Raw genomic sequence first — 20,692 nt, 5'->3', positions numbered from 1 at the left:
TGAGATGGAGTCAAACGAAAAAAAAAAAAAAAAAAACAAATTGACACATAGAAATGTCCTGCCACTCTACTGTATTCCATCTTTCAAAAAGAAAGACAAGATTTTAATATTACTTAACAATATGTTAAAATGTAGCCAGTCCGGCTTCAGTGTTAATACAATATACACTCTATAACAGATTGATAGAGTGAGTATTGTTCTTTTCGATTCAATTCTGAAATATTCTGATACAAGCTTGGTACAAGTTGGAAAAAGAAAAACAAAAAATGGTAACTTGAACACAGTTGTTACACTGAACATTTTTAAATGAAAAAACCACGTGAACATTGTCAAGTATTAGCCGCTCTCCCAATAAAGGGAGAGATTTGGGGCAATGACGTGAAGCTGACCAGTCCGATTCTCTTGACAACGAGTTGTGAGGAAGTGCAGTGCTAGGTGCAAAGGTGAGCAAAGCCACAGCTGATCTGAATAAAGGGATCTTTTTTTCATATTCATCTTTTTTTTTCTTGAATCGTGTCTTTTGCAATGCCTTCATCTTAATGTACATAAAGCCAGAGAAAACCCAGAACATGGCACAGACCTAAGGGAAATGGCCCACTCACTGACAAAAAGCACACACGCTTTTTTTAAAGAAGAAAGGGAAACCAAAATAATAGGGATAAACTTATAGAGTAGCATTTTGTGGTTGTTTTTTTGACTTTGCTCTTTTTTTTTTTCCTCCAGAAGTACTGCAGGAATACAAGCCCACTTTGGGTTCTTTGAGGAACCCACAGCAACAAGGACAAGGCGGCATGGATAATGTAGACCGGAGGAGCAGGTGAAGCATAGCAGCACTGGGGTCAGCAGTCAGTCTGTAGAAACATGGGAGAGAGAGTGAAGAAACCGGAGGAACACTTATCGATTCCTGCCATTGTCTTTTGAAAGGAAAACCCATTAGTGGGCAGCAAACGTGGCCTTCTTCAAGCTAAAATTTGACCAGTTGATGGACAACCTCTGCCTTGTTTGTCGTGCGGAGTCCAGGCAGAACCTGCAAAAAGGGTGAAAAATGAATTTGTTGGGGAACAAAAGGTCATGGATGCCAGAGAAAAACTTTACCAATACCAAACGGTACCTTTTGAAATATTCCACCTCACGTTCGGTCTCGTCCATGTCTACACTGTCCAAATCAATGTCTTTGGGCAGAAATACATCATCTGTCGGACAACAAAGAGAGTTCTGACTTGATTTTCCAGTCAAAAGTGAACAAATCTTTTTTATCCTTCATCTTTAGACAATTTGGCAATTCACAACACTCACCTATTGAGTTATTAGTCTTGTCCGCTTTTTTCTTCTTATTCTTCTTGGCTTTACTTTTGGGCTGAAGGGACTCGTTGTTTGGGACTTTGCCGTTCTGCTGAGGAGGGTCTAAAGCTGGAGATTCAATAACAGGAGAGTTCCTCTCGTCTTTCACTCCATTCTGTGGCTTTTTCCCATTTGTCCTCTCGTCCCTCTTGATCTCAGTCACTGACTCGTCTGAAGCTTTCTGCTTGGCTTTGGTGTCAGTTTGAGGGCTGGCTGCGTTCCCGGGTTTTGGAGGCTCTGGAGCTTTGGAGGTCTCAGCAGGCCTCTTTGTGGCCTCACCATTGGGTTTGGAGCCATTTGCTTGCTGTTTGAGTTTGACCTTGGTATGGGAGGACTCTGGGTGGGAGGAGGTGCCATTCTGGAGGGCAGGAGAATCTGAAGGTCTCTCACTAAAAGTCTTTGGGTTTGGTTGTTGCAATGGGCCATTCTTCCCACCGGTGGGGGATTCAGGTTCTAGATGAGGCTCCTTAGGACTGAGACGAATGAGATTGTGCAGTAGCTGTGTTTTGCCGTTCTGCATGTTCTTTTCTAAAACACTCTGTGCTGTCTGCTGAAGAGGCTTAGGGTTGTTGGTTGTTGGAACGAGAGAAGGATTTTCAGACTTGGTTAACTCCTTGACTTTATTGTCTTTCTTTTTCTTCTTAGATGCCCGCAACTGCTGCATTTCCTGCAAACGAAGCAGCTCTTGCTTAAGTGCCGCCTCCTCCTCCTCCTGCTGCCGCCTCTGTTCCTTCAGAAGTTGCTGTTGTACTTCCAGTTCCCGAGCCTCTGCCTCTAGACGGGCTTTCTCCTCCAGCTGCACCCAAACAAAACCTGAGACAGTTAATTCCATGATACCCCAAATATCAGTTTGAATCCATGACTAGATTTTTTTAATACAGATTTAATACAGCTGTACGATCCATCGAGGGCACTTAAGTCTGCGGACCACTTACTTTTGGTTGTACCTCGAACAAGACTGAAATGCAGGGGTGACCGGGCTTTTGCTGTTGCAGCCCCAAAGCTTTGGAATAACTTGCCTCTAAATGTTAGGCTGGCCATACACTTGCTGTTTTTAAATCCAGGCTTAAAACTTATTTTTAAGCTTGGGCATTTAACTCAGTTTGAGAGCTGTTTTTATGTATTTAATGTTAATGTTATTGTTTGTTATTTTTCTTATGTGTAAAATTGTTTTATTTTATGCTTGTGCAGCACTTTGGAAAATAATTGTTTTAAAAAAGTGCTCTATAAATAAACTTTAATTGTACTTTTTTTTTTATAACAAATATCATGCATTACTCATACATATATGTGACCCTGGACCACAAAACCAGTCATATTTGGTCAATTTTTTGAAATTAAGATTTATGCATCATCTGAAAACTGAATAATTAGCTTTTCATTGATGTATGGTTTGTTAGTATAGTTAGTATTGTTAGATTTTAATTGATTACATTAATATTTAAGGACAATTGAGGCACTCAAACACAACTATTAAAAAAGGTTCAAACATTCACTGATGCTCCAGAAGGAAACAAGATGCATTAAGAGCTGGGGGGTAAATTGTACTCAATTTGTGTTCCAGGAAACATACAAATATCTTCTGTTGCTTACGAAGGGGAGAACTAAATGGAAAAAAAAAATTATATTTCAACAAAATAAGAAAAAATTTGGCCATCTTCATCGTTCAAATGTTTTTCAAGAATGTTTGAACCTTTTTAATAGTTGTGTTTGAGTGCCTCAATAGTCCTCAGTGTGAAAAGATGCATTTCAAAATCATATAGTCACTGCTGGAAATGGTTCAAATATGCAAAGATGCTGGAAAACTGAAGAATCTGCAGGACCTTAAAGATTTTTCTGAAGAACAGTTCTCAGTTTAACTGTTCAGAACAAACAGGGGACTCATGCACAACCATCACAAAACAGAAAGACAGTCGTGGATCATCCAGGTAACCATACACCGTATTAAGAACTAAGGGTTCCCAAACTTTTGAATGGGGTTATTTGAATAATTTCAGCAATTTTTTTATCTTGTGGACTAAATGTAAAAATCATTATGTACAATATCTTACTCAGGACAGTACTAAAAAAAAAAAAAAACATGCATTTAGTATGATCTCTCTTATTATTTTTTTTTTATTATTCACATTTTCACAGATTCTGCAAGGGGTGCCCAAACTTTCAAGCACCACTGTACATACAAAGAAAACAAAACAAATACGTTCTGAAATTAAGTTTCTGTGTAATAAAATGGATTGACCCATGGATAAGGTATTGAACACACTTACTGAAATGGATTTAATACTTTGTACAAAAGCTTTTGTTGGTAACGACTAATGACCATTCTAGCAGCTTTATTCTCTTTCTGAAATGTCCACCCTTGTTTTATCTTCATTATTCTGGTAGATGGCAGCAGATTTTTTTTTTTTTTATCAAGAATGTCTCGGTACATTTTTCCATTCATCCTTCCTTAAATTATATGAATTTTGCCAGTGCCACACCATGATTTTTAGGGTGATGTGCAGTGCCATTTGACCTCTAAACAAGGTGTATATTATGGCATCCAAAGTAGAGCTGAAACAACGAATCGATTTAATCGATTAAAATCGATTATTAAAATAGTTGTCAACTAATTTAGTCATCTATTCGTTGCTAAATAACTTTTGTTTGCCGTAAGCGGCTCATTTTGTGCATATTTCAAATCTACGGTGACCAAAGTGTGGCAGTAATGAGCCACCGGAGGTTTTACTCAGCCAGTACAGCAGGAGAAGTAGCGAATAGCCAATAGCTGGCCTCGTTTTATGTCACGTGCTTCCCGAACAGCGTCTCTGCCGCATTCAGCGTGATGTGGGAGTACTTTACTTTGAGCCTTCAAAAAAGAAGAGTAACCTGTAAACTCTGCACTACTGAACTGTTTAAGGGGACGTTCACATATCGCGTCTTTTGCGCGCTCAAGTTTGTTATTTCCAACACCGCACCGCATCGAGTTAAAACATTTCAACTTTTCAGAATGCCGCAAGCGCACCGCGGGTCATGTGACAAGAACTAACCAATCAGCTTCATTCTTTCCCGTAACAACGTTAAAAGCTCAGTCAAGATGAAAGGAACAGCTGATCATAGTTGTATATCGATTTCCATTTTGAAATAAATTTAGTAGCAGAGCTACTGCAAGCGATTTTTTGAACTGCAAATCCATTTATCCTTTGCTGAAATTTCCGCGTCTTCAAGCAGAAAGCACGTCATGGTTGCTTAGCAAAGGCAGATGCCTCAGGGGCGCTTCTGCCACGAGCACTTTGGAAAGAAGGAGAAAGAGGTGCGCCTAGAGTTTTCCACACGTTTTTAGGCGCGATTTGTGAACGGCCCCTAAGACTTTCATTTGTGCAGAATCTCCAGTACAATGTTGTTTGCAAATGTCTAGTCATAAAAGCTGATAACATTGCTTTTTAACAGTTAACATTTAAAGCTTTACAAACATGTTCTGTGATTAGTTTGTCGTTTACCAGTTCAAAATTCAGTCGTGCAGCCTAATTATGACTGAATGAGAGAGGTAAATGTTTAAAGATATTTGAAATGCACTTTTTTTTCCTAAGTATTCACTGCTCTTTTTCACACAGCAGGTTTCACAATATTACTGTTTTTTCTGTATTTTTGATCAAATAAATGCAGGCTTGATGAGCAGAAGAAACTTCTTTCAAAAACATTAAAAATAGTAATGTTTCCAAACTTTCGGTCTGTACTGTATATATATATATATATATATATATATATATATATATATAATTTTTATTTTATTTATTTATTTTTTTTTTTTAAGAAATAAAAATTAAATGTTATGCAAAACTACCGTATTTTCCGGACTATAAGTCTCACTTTTTTCATAGTTTGGCTGGTCCTGCGACTTATAGTCAGGTGCGACTTATCAAAATTAATTTGACATGAGCCGAGGGAAATGAACCAAGAGAAAACATTACCGTCTACAGCCGCCAGAGGGCGCTCTGTGCTGCTCAGTGCTCCTTTAGTCTACAATGAAGACAAAGAGCGCCCTCTTCCGGCTGTAGACGGTAATGTTTTCTCTTGGTTCTTGGTTCTAAATAAATGCGATTTATAGTCCAGTGCGATTTATAGTCCAGGTTTTCTTTTTCTAAGACTATGACAAGATAATGAAGTAAAAGTTTTATGATGATTAGATTTAGACAAAAGAGCATAATTCCTGATTACAAAATGAGATTACCTTCTTCTGTTTGTGACGGGCACGTTTGGCTGCTTTGGAGCTACTGGCTGGTTTGTTGTCTGCGCTGTTGATGAACTGTAACAGGTCCTCTACCTTGCGATGGTCCTCCACCCCATCCCGCTCCAGCAGCAAATCTTCTTTTTTAGGCTGTTCCTCCTTCCGTTTGGTCAGCCTGAGTCGCAACTTCTCCCGCATCTCTGCATAGTTCCTACTGGTGGGTGCGGCAGGTGGCTATACAGCGCAAACAACATGAGCCTGATTAGCTTATTTATTCATGACACCTTCAACAATAAACGGTTAACATGAACTGAATCTAAAAATATTTTTTAATGGTTTGGTTTACATAAGCAGTGAAGCATGCAAAACTGATATGGTGCAGGAAATAAGCACATGCACGGATCCATCAATGACACTGTGAGTACAGCACACACTGATTGGAAGCTTTGATACCTCAAAGTGCCTGACTATAATTGAAAGTGAGGGAAGAAAAGTGTCAGCTTGAAGAGATTTTACCATACCGGTAGATATGCAGTTACATGGATTACATTAGTGAGCAAGACTGCTTTGTGTTAATGGTAAAGTGACAGGAAAAAGTATTTTCCAACACAAATAAGCCTGTTAATAATGTTATTGAAGATAACCAATAAATGACAAGTCAATTTATTACTTTTACTATTTTCTCTAAATAAATACTAGTAAATAAATAAAACACTAAAAACCAAATCTTATGGTTTTAAATTAAGTGAAAAAAGTGAAAGTGACGTGACATACAGCCAAGTATGTTGACCCATACTCAGAATTCATGCTCTGCATTTTAACCCACCCAAAGTGCACACACACACACAGTGAACACACACCCCGAGCAATGGGCAGCCATTTATGCTGTGGCGCCCGGGGAGCAGTTGGGGGTCCAGTGCCTTGCTCAAGGGCAACTCAGTTGTCGTATTGCCGGCCCGAGACTCGAAACTACAACCTTAGGGTTAGGAGTCAAACTCTCTAACCACTAGGCCACTAGGCCAATGATAACTTTAAGTGATTGTTAAATGACTGCAAAGGTAAATTACATTTGACAAATATATGCAATATCAACAGATACTGAAAGATTTATAATAAATAAATAAATAAAATCAGCTGCCAACCAAAATGGTAATAACTTATGTCAGACAACATAATGAACTGAGATGCATTATATTATATATTATATAAGTGTATTATTATTCTTATTTTAAGTATGTGATTTTCCAAAAAAATAGCCATGACTTACTGATAACTTAATATACACAACATTTTTAGTATCTATCATATTGAGTTAAATTCCTTTTATGCGAGTCATATAACATATTTATTCATTTACACAAAGATGTAAAACTTTGGTCACACAGCCCCATCCTAAAACAGTAAGGCTTTTATTTGAGCATTTAGGTGAAAGCCAAGTGAGAGTGTTTCCGTACCCCTCCATGACCGAAGAATTCACAGTAGCAGCAGTCACAGTACTTTCCTTCTTTCTGATTGGTTGAGGTGGATGTGGAGGAGCTGTGCTCCGAGCTGCTGTCCTCATCTTGGCTCTCTTCTCCTTCATATGGCTGGTGCTCATAGCCTCTGTTCCCTTCACAGCGATGACCCTCACAGTCCGGATCACTGACAATAACATCCTGACTTTGAGTAAATGGGACTCAATTCCAGAACATATTCTGGTGATTTCATTATAAACTTTAAGCTTGACTTAGTATTGAAGAGAGCAGCTTGTCTATTTGTTTTAAATGTTGGCACAGCAAGAAGATCATACAGAGAACTTAGATATGATATAGATGGGGGACTGACCTGCATACGCTATTTGGACCACTGACTAAACCATCGATCGAGGCAGCTTGCTGCTCACCAGATGACAAGCACAGACCCTGATGGACATCCATGAAGCTTGGAGTCTGAGTTACAGTCTTTGGAAAGGACTGGGTGCCTATACTGGGTAGGTGTGTGTTGGGGGAAGAAGGATGTGAGGATCCGTTGAGAGGAGGGAGAGACGTGAGACTAGTGGGACTATTCCTAGGAGCAACAGGAGTCAGATGTCTATGGTCCTCTTTACCTAAATTATGGAAAACTTCATCTAAAAACAAAGGAAAAGATGAGAGAAATAAGCACAGGAAAGCGAAAATTCAATCTAAACACTGGGTCATTTAGAAATGTGGAAGTGATTATTACTCGACTGGACAGTGGTGGCGGTACTGGAGATGGAGGAGGTGGCCATCACCACTTCACTCGCCTCCATGAAGGCATCTTGGTAGTTGAAGAGACACTTTTTCTTGGCGCTGTTCTTCTTCTCTTTGCCATCCGGGGCAGGGTGGGGATTGACATTGGGATCCATACTGGAGGAGAGAAGGGGCACGTCGGGAAGGGGAGGGCCCAGCATGTCGCCTTTGATAAGGAGAAGAGTTTCAGGGTCAGAGAGATACTGAAAACAATAAAAGCCACAAGACACATTCTGTTTGGTCCTTTAGTGACTACTTGAAAGTGTATAAAATACACATGTGTATAGAGCCGAACTGAACAAGTCATTGTTTTTTCTGCAATGACATCACCTAGTTTTGGACAGAAACGGCTCGTCTGAGGTGTGGTGCTAGAAATTTGCGTTTTGACTCATTCACAAATTTTGATCTCTTTCCAACAGTTTCTCACCACTAGCCCTGTGGTCTCGGGGAAACCCATCAATTATGGGCCAGAGAGAGCACAAACAACAGCTTAATGAGTATAAACATAACACACCTCTTCTGTGGATAACATGTTGCTAATGATGGCCAGGTGACTAAAGGTCTGTGGTTGCTAATATCACTTTGGTCAAAAACAGCTCAGCCAAAAAGAATTTTGAATAAACTGAGAGGATGGACTCTGAGACTACGTGCAAACATATGGTTTTAGGGCTTATTTCTCAGTTACGGTATTTTTGTCAAGTATCTAAACACAAGTCCTGACCCTGTATGCACATTGTGCTTTTCCAAATTATTTGATCTGACACTTAATTTCCTTTAAAACCACACGTAACTGGCCAGGTCCGAAGCCCTTATTTTAGCACACTGTATGACTGACAGGTGAGGAGGTTGCTCTTTGTAGTTGTCTGGGACACAATAGTGCTTGAACTACAAATGGGATCTAGTCGAATGCTGCTTTAAACACCAAAACACAAATTTTCCAAACAGTGAATTGTTGTAAGAATGCCATAAAAGAAAAGAAAATTGTTGATTCCTCAAAGAACCTTTTAATTAATAGCTCTAAATGCAGTTTTATCCACTTTGACGTGTTAATTGAATTGGACAACTGACCAGGTAGGGGCTCCTGGAGCAGCACAGAGGGGTTCCAGTTCTTCATCATGTGTGTGTCCCAGAGGTTCTCTAGTTTGAGCGAGGGACATGGCAAAGAGCCGTTCCAGTCCCCCGCTGTGTTGAAGCAGCTCTGATAGACGTGCTCCGGTAGGGATGGGCTGAACACTTGCTGCTTTTCGCCTGTGTGACTGGACGTAGGGGTGGGAGGGAGAGTCTAGAGAAGATGATGTCAAGAGAGTGATCATTATATGATAAAAAGCATTTAGAAATGTCATTTTAAAATGATTTTTAAAAATCTAATGGGAAACTTATGGTGACATTGTATCCTTGCTTGATAAGCAACAGTCAATGTTGTGGAAAGGGACATGCCCAGTAAGAAGTGAAATTTTCACCTGTGCCTTTTTTAGGATTTTTGGTACAAGTCACCCCCCTTGTGGCTGGAAAAATAACAGCAAATTCACCCACGCAGCTTTCAAAAGGAAGGCTGGGAGTTTCCTGTGCATGTGAGTGCTTCTAACCTTGGTGTGTGTGAGTGGAGGGGTGGAGTAGAGAGTGGGCAGCAGTGGTCTGGGCAGGTGGGAGAGGTTGTGTAAGGGTAGATGGCCGTGGATGTGGGGGTAGAGGTGGAGGGCGGGGTGGCCTGCCATCTTCTCTGAGAAGAACTGGTGACCCCCTGCATGCAGTCTGCTGGTGGGCAGACAAGTGGAGTTCAGGCCAGAGGTGTCCCCACTGCCCTGACTGCACACATGACACTCGCACGGATGTTGTACCTGATCCACCTAAAAAAGGAAACAAATATTTATTTCGCCAGAGGCCATATTTGCTACTCAACTTCAACTTCATATATATGTGTAACAGCTCAAGTGGATTAAGAGTTGTTATAAATTTAAAAGGCTTTTGACGCAATTTTGTACCCTACCATAAACATAAGCTACTTAAGAACAGCAATGCTGAATAGAGGCTGAATAATCACGATATGGGTGCATTCCAAAAAAAAATCCTACAACTCAAAAATATTACGAAAAGCTTTAAAGATTACAGTATCTGGGGGTATATAATAATATTTTAACATAAATGTAAAATAAAATTAAAATAGAGTAGAAGGTTTAGAACTGTTTATCACTACTTTTAAATACATTTAAAATTTATATTAAAATATTATCTGTAAATATTTTGCAACCCCTTGGTGGTCTTAGATTGTAAAAGCATGAACCCTTGAGTATATATATATATACCTTTATATATAAAGGCCTTTATATATATATATATATATATATATATATATATATATCAGTTCCAGTAACATCTTTTCTTCAGCTCTACCTGTGTATGAGGGTATGACGGAGGCGGACAGTCATTTTTCCCTCCAGAGAGTGACTTCTTGTGGCCTGGAGGCTTCCCACCACTCTCCCTCTCCTCCTCATCACCTTCAGAAGAACTGCTACTGCTGCTGCTCCCCCGTGAGGACTAGGAGAATGAGAGAGGAGAGCTTATTGCAAACTTACTTTCTAAATTCAAATGTCAAATTTTTCCAGTTGGCAAATATTTATTGTATACTGTAGGCGGCAACAACACTGTCAGATGATCAGCTGCCACCTACTTTATCTTTAAGGGTCAAGCTCTCTTCTCCTCCACTGAGCTGAGTGTGAATGCCATTAATGCTGGCCCCCACCATGGAGTCTTCGTACCCACTGAGAGGGTAGATGGCTGACAGTGGTGACACTTCATGATCGCTGGTGCAGAGAAGAGAAAGTAAAAGAAACATAATGATCAGTCGTTGGAGTTGTGATGTAATAAAAACTGATGATGCTGTATTATTGAAAAACAGAAACTAAGTGAGCTTAGCAGGAAAGTACATTATGAAGTCATGAATACAGTAATGACTATAATAATTGAAACTTGCCTGATCTTACCCTTATCTGATTTTGCAAAACTATCCAAAGGAGACATATTACCAGTACTACACAATACAAAAAATAAAAATTCCTAGCCTACATTTCAGCATTATCCACGTAAAAACCCTTGACAGCTCATAAAATAATTATGCCACAATGCAGCCATAATGCAGCCATAAAACAAGCAGAGAGGGAACAACACACTTTTTGTTAAAATGACTGCATTTTGCATTTATATAAACTACAGTGCAGACATTTTTCATATACATTAAAATGAACACATTAAGTGTTCAAGTAATCAGACTGATTTCATATTAAGGAGAAAGCACAAAACAGTTTTAACTCACAATGTGGTGGTGCCATCGTGTGGCAGGATGAGGCGTGGGTGCTGCTGGATGGTGATGGGGGAGCCCGGGGTCGAGCCGGACCCTGAGCTGCCCGATGACATGCTGGGGGGATGGACCTCTGACAGGTAGTCCCGCGGAGGCTCTGCCTGCAGGGGCAGCTTCAGATGCAGATCCTCTGCCATAGGAGCATCCATGATGCCACAGGTCAGGATGTGAGACAGGCTGCAGTCATCACAGGTGCATCTGGAGGTAAATGCATTAATTCAGTAAGTACACAGTCTACAAACATACAACGGTGTAGGTTAAGGATACCGAAAGGTTGGAATTTTTATCGCTTTAAAGGAAGACCTGCCAATGAAACGTATTACATATACACAGATTATTACTGACTGAAACTGATAAGCACCTCCGTCTGTAGTTGCAGTTGGGACAGTCGGGGATACTCAGTCTGGACGAAAGCATCTGTTTCACTGTGTCTGTGAACTTACTGTCACCACCCAGAGACTTTTCACTGTTCGGTAGGTACTGCAATCACAATATTAAAACAATAGTTGTGGTTTGTATACACAGCTGCTTTTAGAAAAACACACACATATTTTCTCATGTTTATCAGGAATACAGTAAATATCAAATTCAATTTAATATTAATTCCATTAGTCATCAGGAAAGCACTGTATATGCAGGTTTTAATTTGGATACGCCTGCCTCAATGATTTTTTATTTTTTAAATATCAAAAAGAAAATATTACCTGCTCTTCAAAAAATCTTTTCTGTTTGAAGATCTCTGCATCTTCTTTGAGCATCCGCTGCTTGGTTCTTAAAGACATCTTATTTAAAAAGGAGAAACTCATTTACATCAACTCAATCAACTGCTTTGCAAAAGGCAAAATCATGTATGAAGATTAATAATGAATAATGAATGACTTGTGCTGCAACTTACATTTCTATTAATTAAAGACTTGTGTGGTTCGGTCCTTTGATTTGTGAGATTCTGACCTTCAACCTTGAAAAGCAACTGGAAACAGGCAAAACTGGTATCAGATGCCAGACCATGCAAGGCTACATTCATATTACCAGCCATCAAAATATACCTGCTCATCAACATAGTCATCAATCCTCTTCTCACACTCCAGCCATTCGACAGCCACTGCACTCATCTCTTGATCGAGCTGGTGGTATCTCTCCAGCAGTGTACGGTACATATCCTCACTGTAAGAATCATGGGATGTTGTGCCCTGCCTATTTATCAAAACAAAATAATGGCATCTATACATGCAGAGGAATGCTATAACAAGTTTGAACGACTTCAACAAAGACCATACCTGAGCTGGGCCACTAAGGCAGGTAGACTGTTTTGCAGGATGGGTTCAGAGAACACCAGGTTCTCAAAAAGGTGCTTATTGTGGAGCTCCCATGTCACTTGAAACTTCTGCAAATGTTCATTCTCCTGAAGAGGAAGAACAGTGCTAGTAGTAGTCCATACTGATGGTGGTGCTTATTAATTTCATTATTCATAATCACACACGCAAGTGTCTGAAAGCAGGATCAACCAAGCACTCAGTATTAACTGTGCTGCAGAAAGACTGGTATTGTTAAATGTTTAACACTAGTATGCATGTAATATGGATGGGTTGCAATAACATACCAGGGTGAGCAGGAAGCTGCTGATGGTGCGGGCCGCCTGGCAGAGCGCATTGTACTCCTCTAGCAGCAGTGAGATGAACTGGTGGGCCTGTGGAGGCCCCTGAGACGCTGCACCGGGGGCCTTTGAGCCTTTGGACAGGTGCTTGAGTAGCCGCACTTTCATCTCTAAAACGTATTCCCTTGCCTGCTGTTCCAGACGCTGGTACAACTGGTAGGGGTCTTTCTCACAAAGCCTAAATAAAAAAAAAGAACGTGAGGTGAGCCTTTGGGGAGAGAAATGAGAGATTCCAAATGTTGTCCAGTGAAATTATTATCACACAGGGTTAGCAGATCAACAAGACTGCAGTGCTTATTGTCATTTTCAATAAAAGCCTGCAATACAGCACTTAAAAACTGTAATATTGTGAAATATTCCTTATGTTTCAAATAAATCTTTTCTAGTTTATTATGATTTAAAATAACAATTATTGCTGGATTTACAGCAGTCAATGCATCATCTAGAGTGTCAAGTGATCCTTCAGAAATAACTCTGATTTATTATATTATTAGTTTTGAAAACAATTGTTTTTCTTATTATTATTATTGTGGAAACCATGATGCAGTTTTTCAGGATTACATTATTAATGTATTTCCTGCCATTTTTGATCAATTTACAGTTTCAATAAAAAAATAAATTATTTTTCTTTAAAGAACCAATCAGCACCTGTCAACGAGTTCCTTCATGCTCTCTCTGTCCCGGTCAAGAGGCTGATCCTTATCATCAGCCAGCGGAGTCCCAGTCTGCCGGTAAATGCACCGGACCAGGTATCTGACCTCAGACCAGTGATTCTGCAGTTGTTGTGACTCCCGCTCTGACTCAGCCGTGATCTCCCTAACCGAAGACACCACAATCAAAGCATTGTAGATAAAGAAATAAACAATTAAGTCCCGGGCTTGAAACTGTGGGCATTTCACTCGCATTTCTGACTAAAAACAGATGTTGTGAACTGGAAAATGGTGCGAGTGAGCGAGTGAAATGCACATTCGCTAGAGGGGGCTGATGGAGGCAGAAATGCTGCCTTTACCCGGGTAACCCTGAAAACTAAGCAGCTGCACTACTTTCCTAACTGTGTAAATAATGTTTCACAGTCAATTCTATATTTATATTTGCCTTAATGTTCACAAAAGAGACCGAGTGCATTTAGGCCACGCCCACCGTGGGGGAAAACGATCCATCGCTCTCCATTGACTCTGCTGCGGAAAGCTGCCTCCTTGTCTTTTCTAACTCTTAACAAAAAACAGAGCAATGCCTAAAAGCTGCTAAGTGACAGTGTACAGTAAACAAGCTAAAAAAACAGAACTATGTTTTTATAAGCTTTTAACCCCCCAAAATAGACAAAAAGTTGTAGATGTTGGGGTAATTCACGTTGTTCAGTTGGATCATTTCTAAAACAAAAGGAAGGTTAGGAAAAGGGGTACTGACATAGACCAATAAAATTTAGTTTCTTAATATATCCTCTCCTCTCACATTCACATAGGGTGGTGAAAAATCCTTTGACATGGTTTTTGGGGTCAACAGCTTATAAAAACATAGTTCCGGGATTTTTTTAGTTTGTTTAACTGTACGACCTCGTCACATAGCAGCTTTTAGGCATTGCTCTGTTTTATGTTATAAGTCAGAAATGACATGGAGGCAGCTTCCTGCAATAAAGTCATTGGAGAGTGATGGAAATTGGTGCTTGTAATTGTCTCTTTACATCCCCTTATTAAGCTAAAACACATAATTTGTAAAAAAAAAAAAAAAAAAAAAAAAAAAAAAAAAATTCCATTGCGCTCCTTAATTTCTCATCTTAGGAGCACATGTGCTCCTTGGGAAAAACGTAAGCATCAAGCCCGGCTGAAGTCCAACATCAGACATGATTGATACAGGACTCACCTCCGCTCATAACAGGCCTCACAGCTACACACTGTGTCTGCAGTGAGGGGAGCACTGAGATCTGGAGCAGGCAGCGTAGGACCACCGACTGTCAGTCTCCCTCCGGCCCCCAAGGGCTCCTGGGACAAACCGCCATTACCCATTGGCATGTGCAATAAGAAGTCCTGATTCTGGTGAAGAACAAGAAAAGAATTATGCAACACCAATTCTTTTTTCAGGCCATTCCCAAAAACTCTCTGAACCACTGCTGTTACTTATTCCACACTTCAAATTTGGGTTGGATATGGTTGACATGGGAAAATTAAAACGTTTTTTTTTTTTTTGATCAAATGACATTTCCACCTTGAGTTTTCTTCTAACTAAAATCTACAGCGACTCCCTAAAGATGCTTTTAAAAATTGCTTTTGGAAGAAAGAGCCCTTTAGTGACAAGAACATTATTAAATAATAAAACCAGTTTAGAGTACGTCAACCATATAGGACAACTTCTACTTAAATCTGAAAAGTACATTTTATCAGATGTAAACACAATTGAGACATCACATGTAGAGATGCAATGAAAATGTAAAAATTAAAATGTAAAATTTCTGATTCTAGCAAAAAAAAAGTAAAAAAAATATATATAATTTGAAAATAAAAAATCAAATGGTAAAAATTCCCCATATACCCCATACACATGTTTGAATTAGGAACAGAATTGCAGTTCAAAAAGTCAAAACAAGTCATATGAAATGAGGCAAGGCAAGCATCCACTAGTACACACTCGAAAACTGTGGGCTGCAGTCCCCGGTGGGCCACAGAGGTATTGCGAGGTGCCAAAGCTAAATAAAATAAAACATATAAAATGTTTTTTTTCTCATGGTATCATTATGAGACATATCAAAACGTTTTATTATTATAACAAGATGAAATACACTGCTTATATCAAACTGTATTCAGGTAATTATTTAAAAGAAGATTTCAGCCACAAACATCTGCCTATTCCAAAATGCACAGATGGATGCATATTTTCAATGCCATGTGGGGTGGAGTATGACAGTGCATCAACCTCTACAAGTGGACCTGATTGCATAACAAATAAATGCATATCCGCTCAAGTTGCACCTGTCCTCTGAATACCCTGACCTCTAACAAGGTAATTATGTTTCTCTGCTAATCCGATCTCCTTAAATTGACATCTATACAGCCAGACATCCACACAGAATGGGTTTTTTTTTGCAGTCAACTGCACTGCATATAAAGATTAAGAATAAAATCTTTGACTATTGATTTCACATCTTTTGCAGTGTCTTGCACATCCATTTTTAGAATACCACGTGAGCAGTAGTTCGACTTTAGAGAGGGGGAAACTCTTCAGTATGAATGCACCTGTTGTAAGATCATTTAAGTGTTGTTCAACACAGGTATGGATTTAAATGCAATCCATATGTGATCTGGATGTCTATGTAGCTTTTATTACAGATTTTGATGTAATGTAACAGACAATATTTTGAACTTAGATGCAATTAAGTTGCAAAGAGAATATAGCTAATCATTTTACCTTCACAGGAAATGGTTTGAATATTTTTTATGGACGTGTGCATAATGCTGATGGAACCATTGTGAATAAATGATGTAATTGTGTGCAAAGATGCAAATCAGGGGCCATGAAGCTTTGGCTGAGTTTTGGGGGTCTTATGCCTCTGAATTTTGGAAAGCTCTGCTCTAAAATGTCTAAAAACATACTTATCAAAAAAATGTCAACAGGAAAACAGCACATCTATCTGCCTCTGTAATCAATCTGCAGTTAAAATGAATCTACTAGAGATCTCTTTGCAAACCAATGGGACAGGGATAATTGTTGTACCCATGTATATTTTCTTTATCTTGCCCTGGAAGTCATCTTAGACTTATACTGACTCTAAATGGCTCCAAATGCATTTATAATCACAATTTCAAATGTCAAACAAAATGTAGTTTACTTGTGTGATCTCAACATGGCAACCCCCAAGAGGCAACCATATCCATGTAAAATAAAACCGCTATTATTTGGCTAATGATATAACTGGAGACATACAATTTGTTGCATTAGGCATAAACCAAGTGAAAAATACTGAGAGCACCAACAATTCCTTTAAACATTGAACACTCCTCTGAGCAGAATCATTATTTGTCCACTTATGTTTTTTTTAACTAAATGCAGAGGAAAAACATGAAAGTGTTGAAGGAAGGCAAAACATACCAACAGAGACTGGTCGAGAGGGGGCTGACGATCATCGTTCTCCACAGTGCGTTTGCAGTCGGAGCAGACATACAAAGGCAACTGAAGGGCGCTGGAAGATTTGGGCGACTGGGCTGTGCCATTCGGACTGGGTCCTCCCAAGTCCTGGGAGACACTGTCCTTGCGCTCACTGCGACACAGCAGGCAACGGTCACCTGTGGTGTAGGGGGCCCTCTGGTTCCCCCCGAAAGTGAAAGGAGTCTGAGTAAAAGACAGCGAAACAAATCAACTGTGAGAAAGCAGCTTTTACTTCAGCAAGAAACATCAAATGCCCATAACGGAAAACTCTCACATTGCACTAATGGCCATCCGCTACAGGAGATCAATGGATCAACACTCTAGAAGACACATAGTGCTTGAATACATTTCAAAACTGTAACCTTAAACTTAAGGTGGAGCAGACTTTCAGGAAATCACAGCTCACACACCACACAGAGGAAATGCAAATACGGCAGAGCCCTGTAGAAATGTTGCAAAGGGAGAAATCTGCCTGTTACCTGAAGGACTCCTGAGAAGTCAGCGTTCACTGGCCCTTCTGAAAACTGTGGAGCGCCATTGACTGGGACCTTAAGAAAAAGATGGCCATAAATCAACTCTCCAAAGTCTCAAGGTTATAAACTTATTACAATAATGTAATTACATACTGTTGTTTACGACATCAGCTCGAAGCTAAAAGAGAGCCGCCTAAATGCACTACTCACAAGGAAAAAAAAACTTGCAGCAGAGTTAAATCAGTTCACTTGATAAAGGCTGACCCCGAATGAACTCCTGATATTAGTAGAACACCTATTTTTATATAATAATTCTGTGAAGACAACATATGAAGAAAGTATTCCTTCCAAATGTACTTAGTCTTACCAGTGTCCTGTAAGCAGAGATTTTCAACTGATGGGTCACAATCCAAAATATTGCTAATTATTGATCTTCATTATAAAATCGGGGTTCTGAAGAAAAAAAAAAAAAAGGAAAACCACAGTGTATTTCCTTTCCTGTTTTCCCAGCCACAATTAACATGATAATTTTTTTTCTTTTAGACTGAGTAAAATTGATACACATTATTAACACAGGTCTGAATAGCCAGCAGGTTATCAGCTATTCAGTAAATCAGTATTTGTGAGAATAAAGACAGTTATGGGCACGATATCAAAACATCTAATTGCTTTATAGCTAATGTGTGATTTTTTTACATGCTTCTCTCTATCTCAGCTTAATAAGCAGAGTCATTTAAGCCAATTTTTTATATCTTATTCAAACACTGCTAGGTTGTCTAAAGCGGACCGAAAAATACATTGACTTAACCAACAGCTAATATGTGCCCAACCAATGGCAGAGGAAAGAAGTGTTTAGGAAATGACAACATGAAAAACCCATTTCATCTTTAATCATAATTGATAGTGGTATTAAGAAATGGTAAATGAGATTTCTCAAGCTGATTTAACTGCTTAGTTAAACACACACAGAAAAAAAATCCACAATTCCAAGCTCTGTAGATTAGATTAGACACAGCTTCTCCTAAATTGACCAGTTCAATTTTGGCCGGTTTTATTCAAGAAAAAAATAAACATTGTAATACATAATACATATGACTCATGTCATAAACATGTCTAACTGTCTGTAGGATTTCTGACTAATGTCATCTTTACAATATTTTGCCCTCAAGTCTCTGAAATCGCATTATCCAAAACCCATGCAAGCAAGAGAGAAGTAATTCAGTCCAGGGATGAAATGCTCTCTTTCACTTGCTTGTGTCAACACAGACTGATACTCTTGTTAAGCTACAGATGTGGTTTCCTTGGAAACAGAGGCATACCACCAGAAAGAATAAGTCTCTGATGAAGCCCTGGACACTGGACCCTGTGCTGTGAGTGGCCTATTCATTCCCTGACACTTCTTACAGCTGGACACCATCAACACACAACTGGAGCCAGAGGAAAGCAGCTGACAGACTGAGGTAAGAATATACTATTAACATAGTATACATTAAGAAATGACATTACATCATACTACATTTATGTCCAAAACAAAAACTTTGCGCAAGACTCAATTCAAAACCACTGACAGACGTAATAAAGGGTCTGTTGACATTTAACGTTGAATATTTTCAAGCACTTCCGTTATGCTCCTACTTGACACTGGAGTTCAATAGGCCAATTATTACGTCAAATTTATTGAATAACAAAGTAAATAAACTTTTACATTTTAATAAGTTGGACATGTTAAATAACTATATATAAATTAAATGCGTGAAGTGAAAACTTTGAACACTGTCGGCTTTAGAATTAGGTCTGTCTATTTACGTGGTAACATTAGTGGATAGCGGTTGATAAACACTGACATTTTCAGCCTACAGACCGCGTTTATTCCTCTTTTTATGTTGGAAGGTTAACAAAGTAGTATATTTACTGAAATACTTATGTAAACACACCAGCTGATACTGAACAGAGCTTGACAAGTTAACGGTTAGCTTCACATCACTCCGAGAAACACAAATCACTCAAAATTCCATACATATTGCATAAAACCGCTTTAAATACGCTTTACACACGTCTTTACGATTTTCCTGCCATGTTTCTGTGATCAGATCAGGAACTGTTTCAGATTAAAGCTCTAGATCAGTGAAGCTCAGCCCAAGTATCAGTAAACGTGAGATCTGCTACAGGAGCTCTCCTAGGCCTGCAATATCATGGAATCGAAACTAAACTACACCGCATTCAAGCTCTGATGCCCCATCAACCGCCTCGCATGCCCCAGGGGCCGCTCACCTCTCCGTTGAGGCTCGTGATGGTGCTCGGGTCTCCGTGTGTGCTGCCGCTGGAGGGTGTTGGCGGAGCTCCGGCCTTCCCTGCGCCCCCGCCCCGCTTATTCTTCCTGCGCTTCGCTCCGCGTTTAGCGTCTGTAGGACTCATTTCTACCCCACAAAATACACAGACAGCGCTCCGTTTACAAACAGGGGGATCTTGGGTGCAATGCCAGGCTCTGGCGCTGCGAATATGGCTCAAATTGATCTGTTTTTGAGCGATATAATATAAGAGCCTGCCGACTTTCTCACAGCATAGCAGACTTCAAATTCCAATATGGCCGACTCAATAGGAATTGGCCAATGGCGTTTACGCCATGACGCATTAGCGTATGATGCTCTTGGGGCTTATGGGAAATTGAGTTTTAGAGGGACTCAATCATATCATCGTTACATTTTAGTCTAACTATTCTTACTTGCGTTGAAGTGTAAAAGCAGGGGAAATATCCAGTTTAGAGGTCATTATTGTACTAAATATTTGACAGCTCATTCTAATCAGAATCCCGTATTAAATGAATTCCATATTAAATGTTTTAATCATAAAATGAATGTGGTGTCTGCTACAGCTGTTTAACTGAATTTACCCTCACCTGTGACCCCAAATGTTATCCGTTTTATTTTATGAATTCTATTCTCTTCTAACCATAAGCGTTAGAAAATAAATTGAATATTAATGACATAAAAAGTGTTAATTGTTGTGATCAATATTAATCACTTTTGGCCTTTTCATAATATCTGGGCACTTAACAACTATATGTAGCTATAAATGGTATAGGCCTACATCCTAAGAGCTGCAGGGCCATCGCTAAAGTTAACAAGATTGTACAAAACATAAAAAAGTAAAAATAAAAAAAATAAAAAATAATAGATAAATAAACAAATAACATGAAACACAAATACATAAAATAAAATAAATTGGTGGGCCCCTTCTCACACTAAACTGAAAAGTATATGTGAGCAGAATTGTCAA

At 39.3% G+C, this 20,692-nt stretch overlaps 1 protein-coding gene across 2 annotated transcripts; it reads right to left on the bottom strand.

Annotated features, from left to right (window-relative positions):
- Positions 1 to 54: 54 nt before the first annotated feature.
- LOC132143774 (protein FAM193A-like) lies at positions 55 to 20,009 on the bottom strand. Of its 2 annotated transcripts, XM_059554294.1 has the most exons (23): positions 19,688 to 20,009; positions 17,423 to 17,491; positions 16,887 to 17,126; positions 14,667 to 14,836; positions 13,455 to 13,622; positions 12,753 to 12,984; positions 12,430 to 12,554; positions 12,199 to 12,346; positions 12,048 to 12,122; positions 11,857 to 11,934; positions 11,514 to 11,632; positions 11,108 to 11,350; positions 10,466 to 10,598; positions 10,189 to 10,332; positions 9,384 to 9,644; positions 8,866 to 9,079; positions 7,751 to 7,963; positions 7,373 to 7,655; positions 7,003 to 7,189; positions 5,552 to 5,782; positions 1,297 to 2,137; positions 1,112 to 1,193; positions 55 to 1,027 (listed from the first exon to the last, which is right to left on the bottom strand). In XM_059554294.1, exons 1-23 carry the CDS (start codon positions 19,829 to 19,831, stop codon positions 934 to 936), a joined length of 4,494 nt encoding a protein of 1,497 aa, XP_059410277.1. In that variant the 5' UTR covers positions 19,832 to 20,009; the 3' UTR covers positions 55 to 933. The 2 variants fall into 2 exon arrangements, with proteins under 2 accessions (XP_059410277.1, XP_059410278.1); XM_059554295.1 differs by lacking the exon at positions 17,423 to 17,491.
- Between the last annotated feature and the right edge of the window lie 683 nt (positions 20,010 to 20,692).

This window comes from Carassius carassius, chromosome 7, assembly GCF_963082965.1.
Source record: "Carassius carassius chromosome 7, fCarCar2.1, whole genome shotgun sequence".
NCBI lineage: Eukaryota > Metazoa > Chordata > Actinopteri > Cypriniformes > Cyprinidae > Carassius > Carassius carassius.
This window is presented reverse-complemented; position numbering and strand designations above follow the sequence as displayed.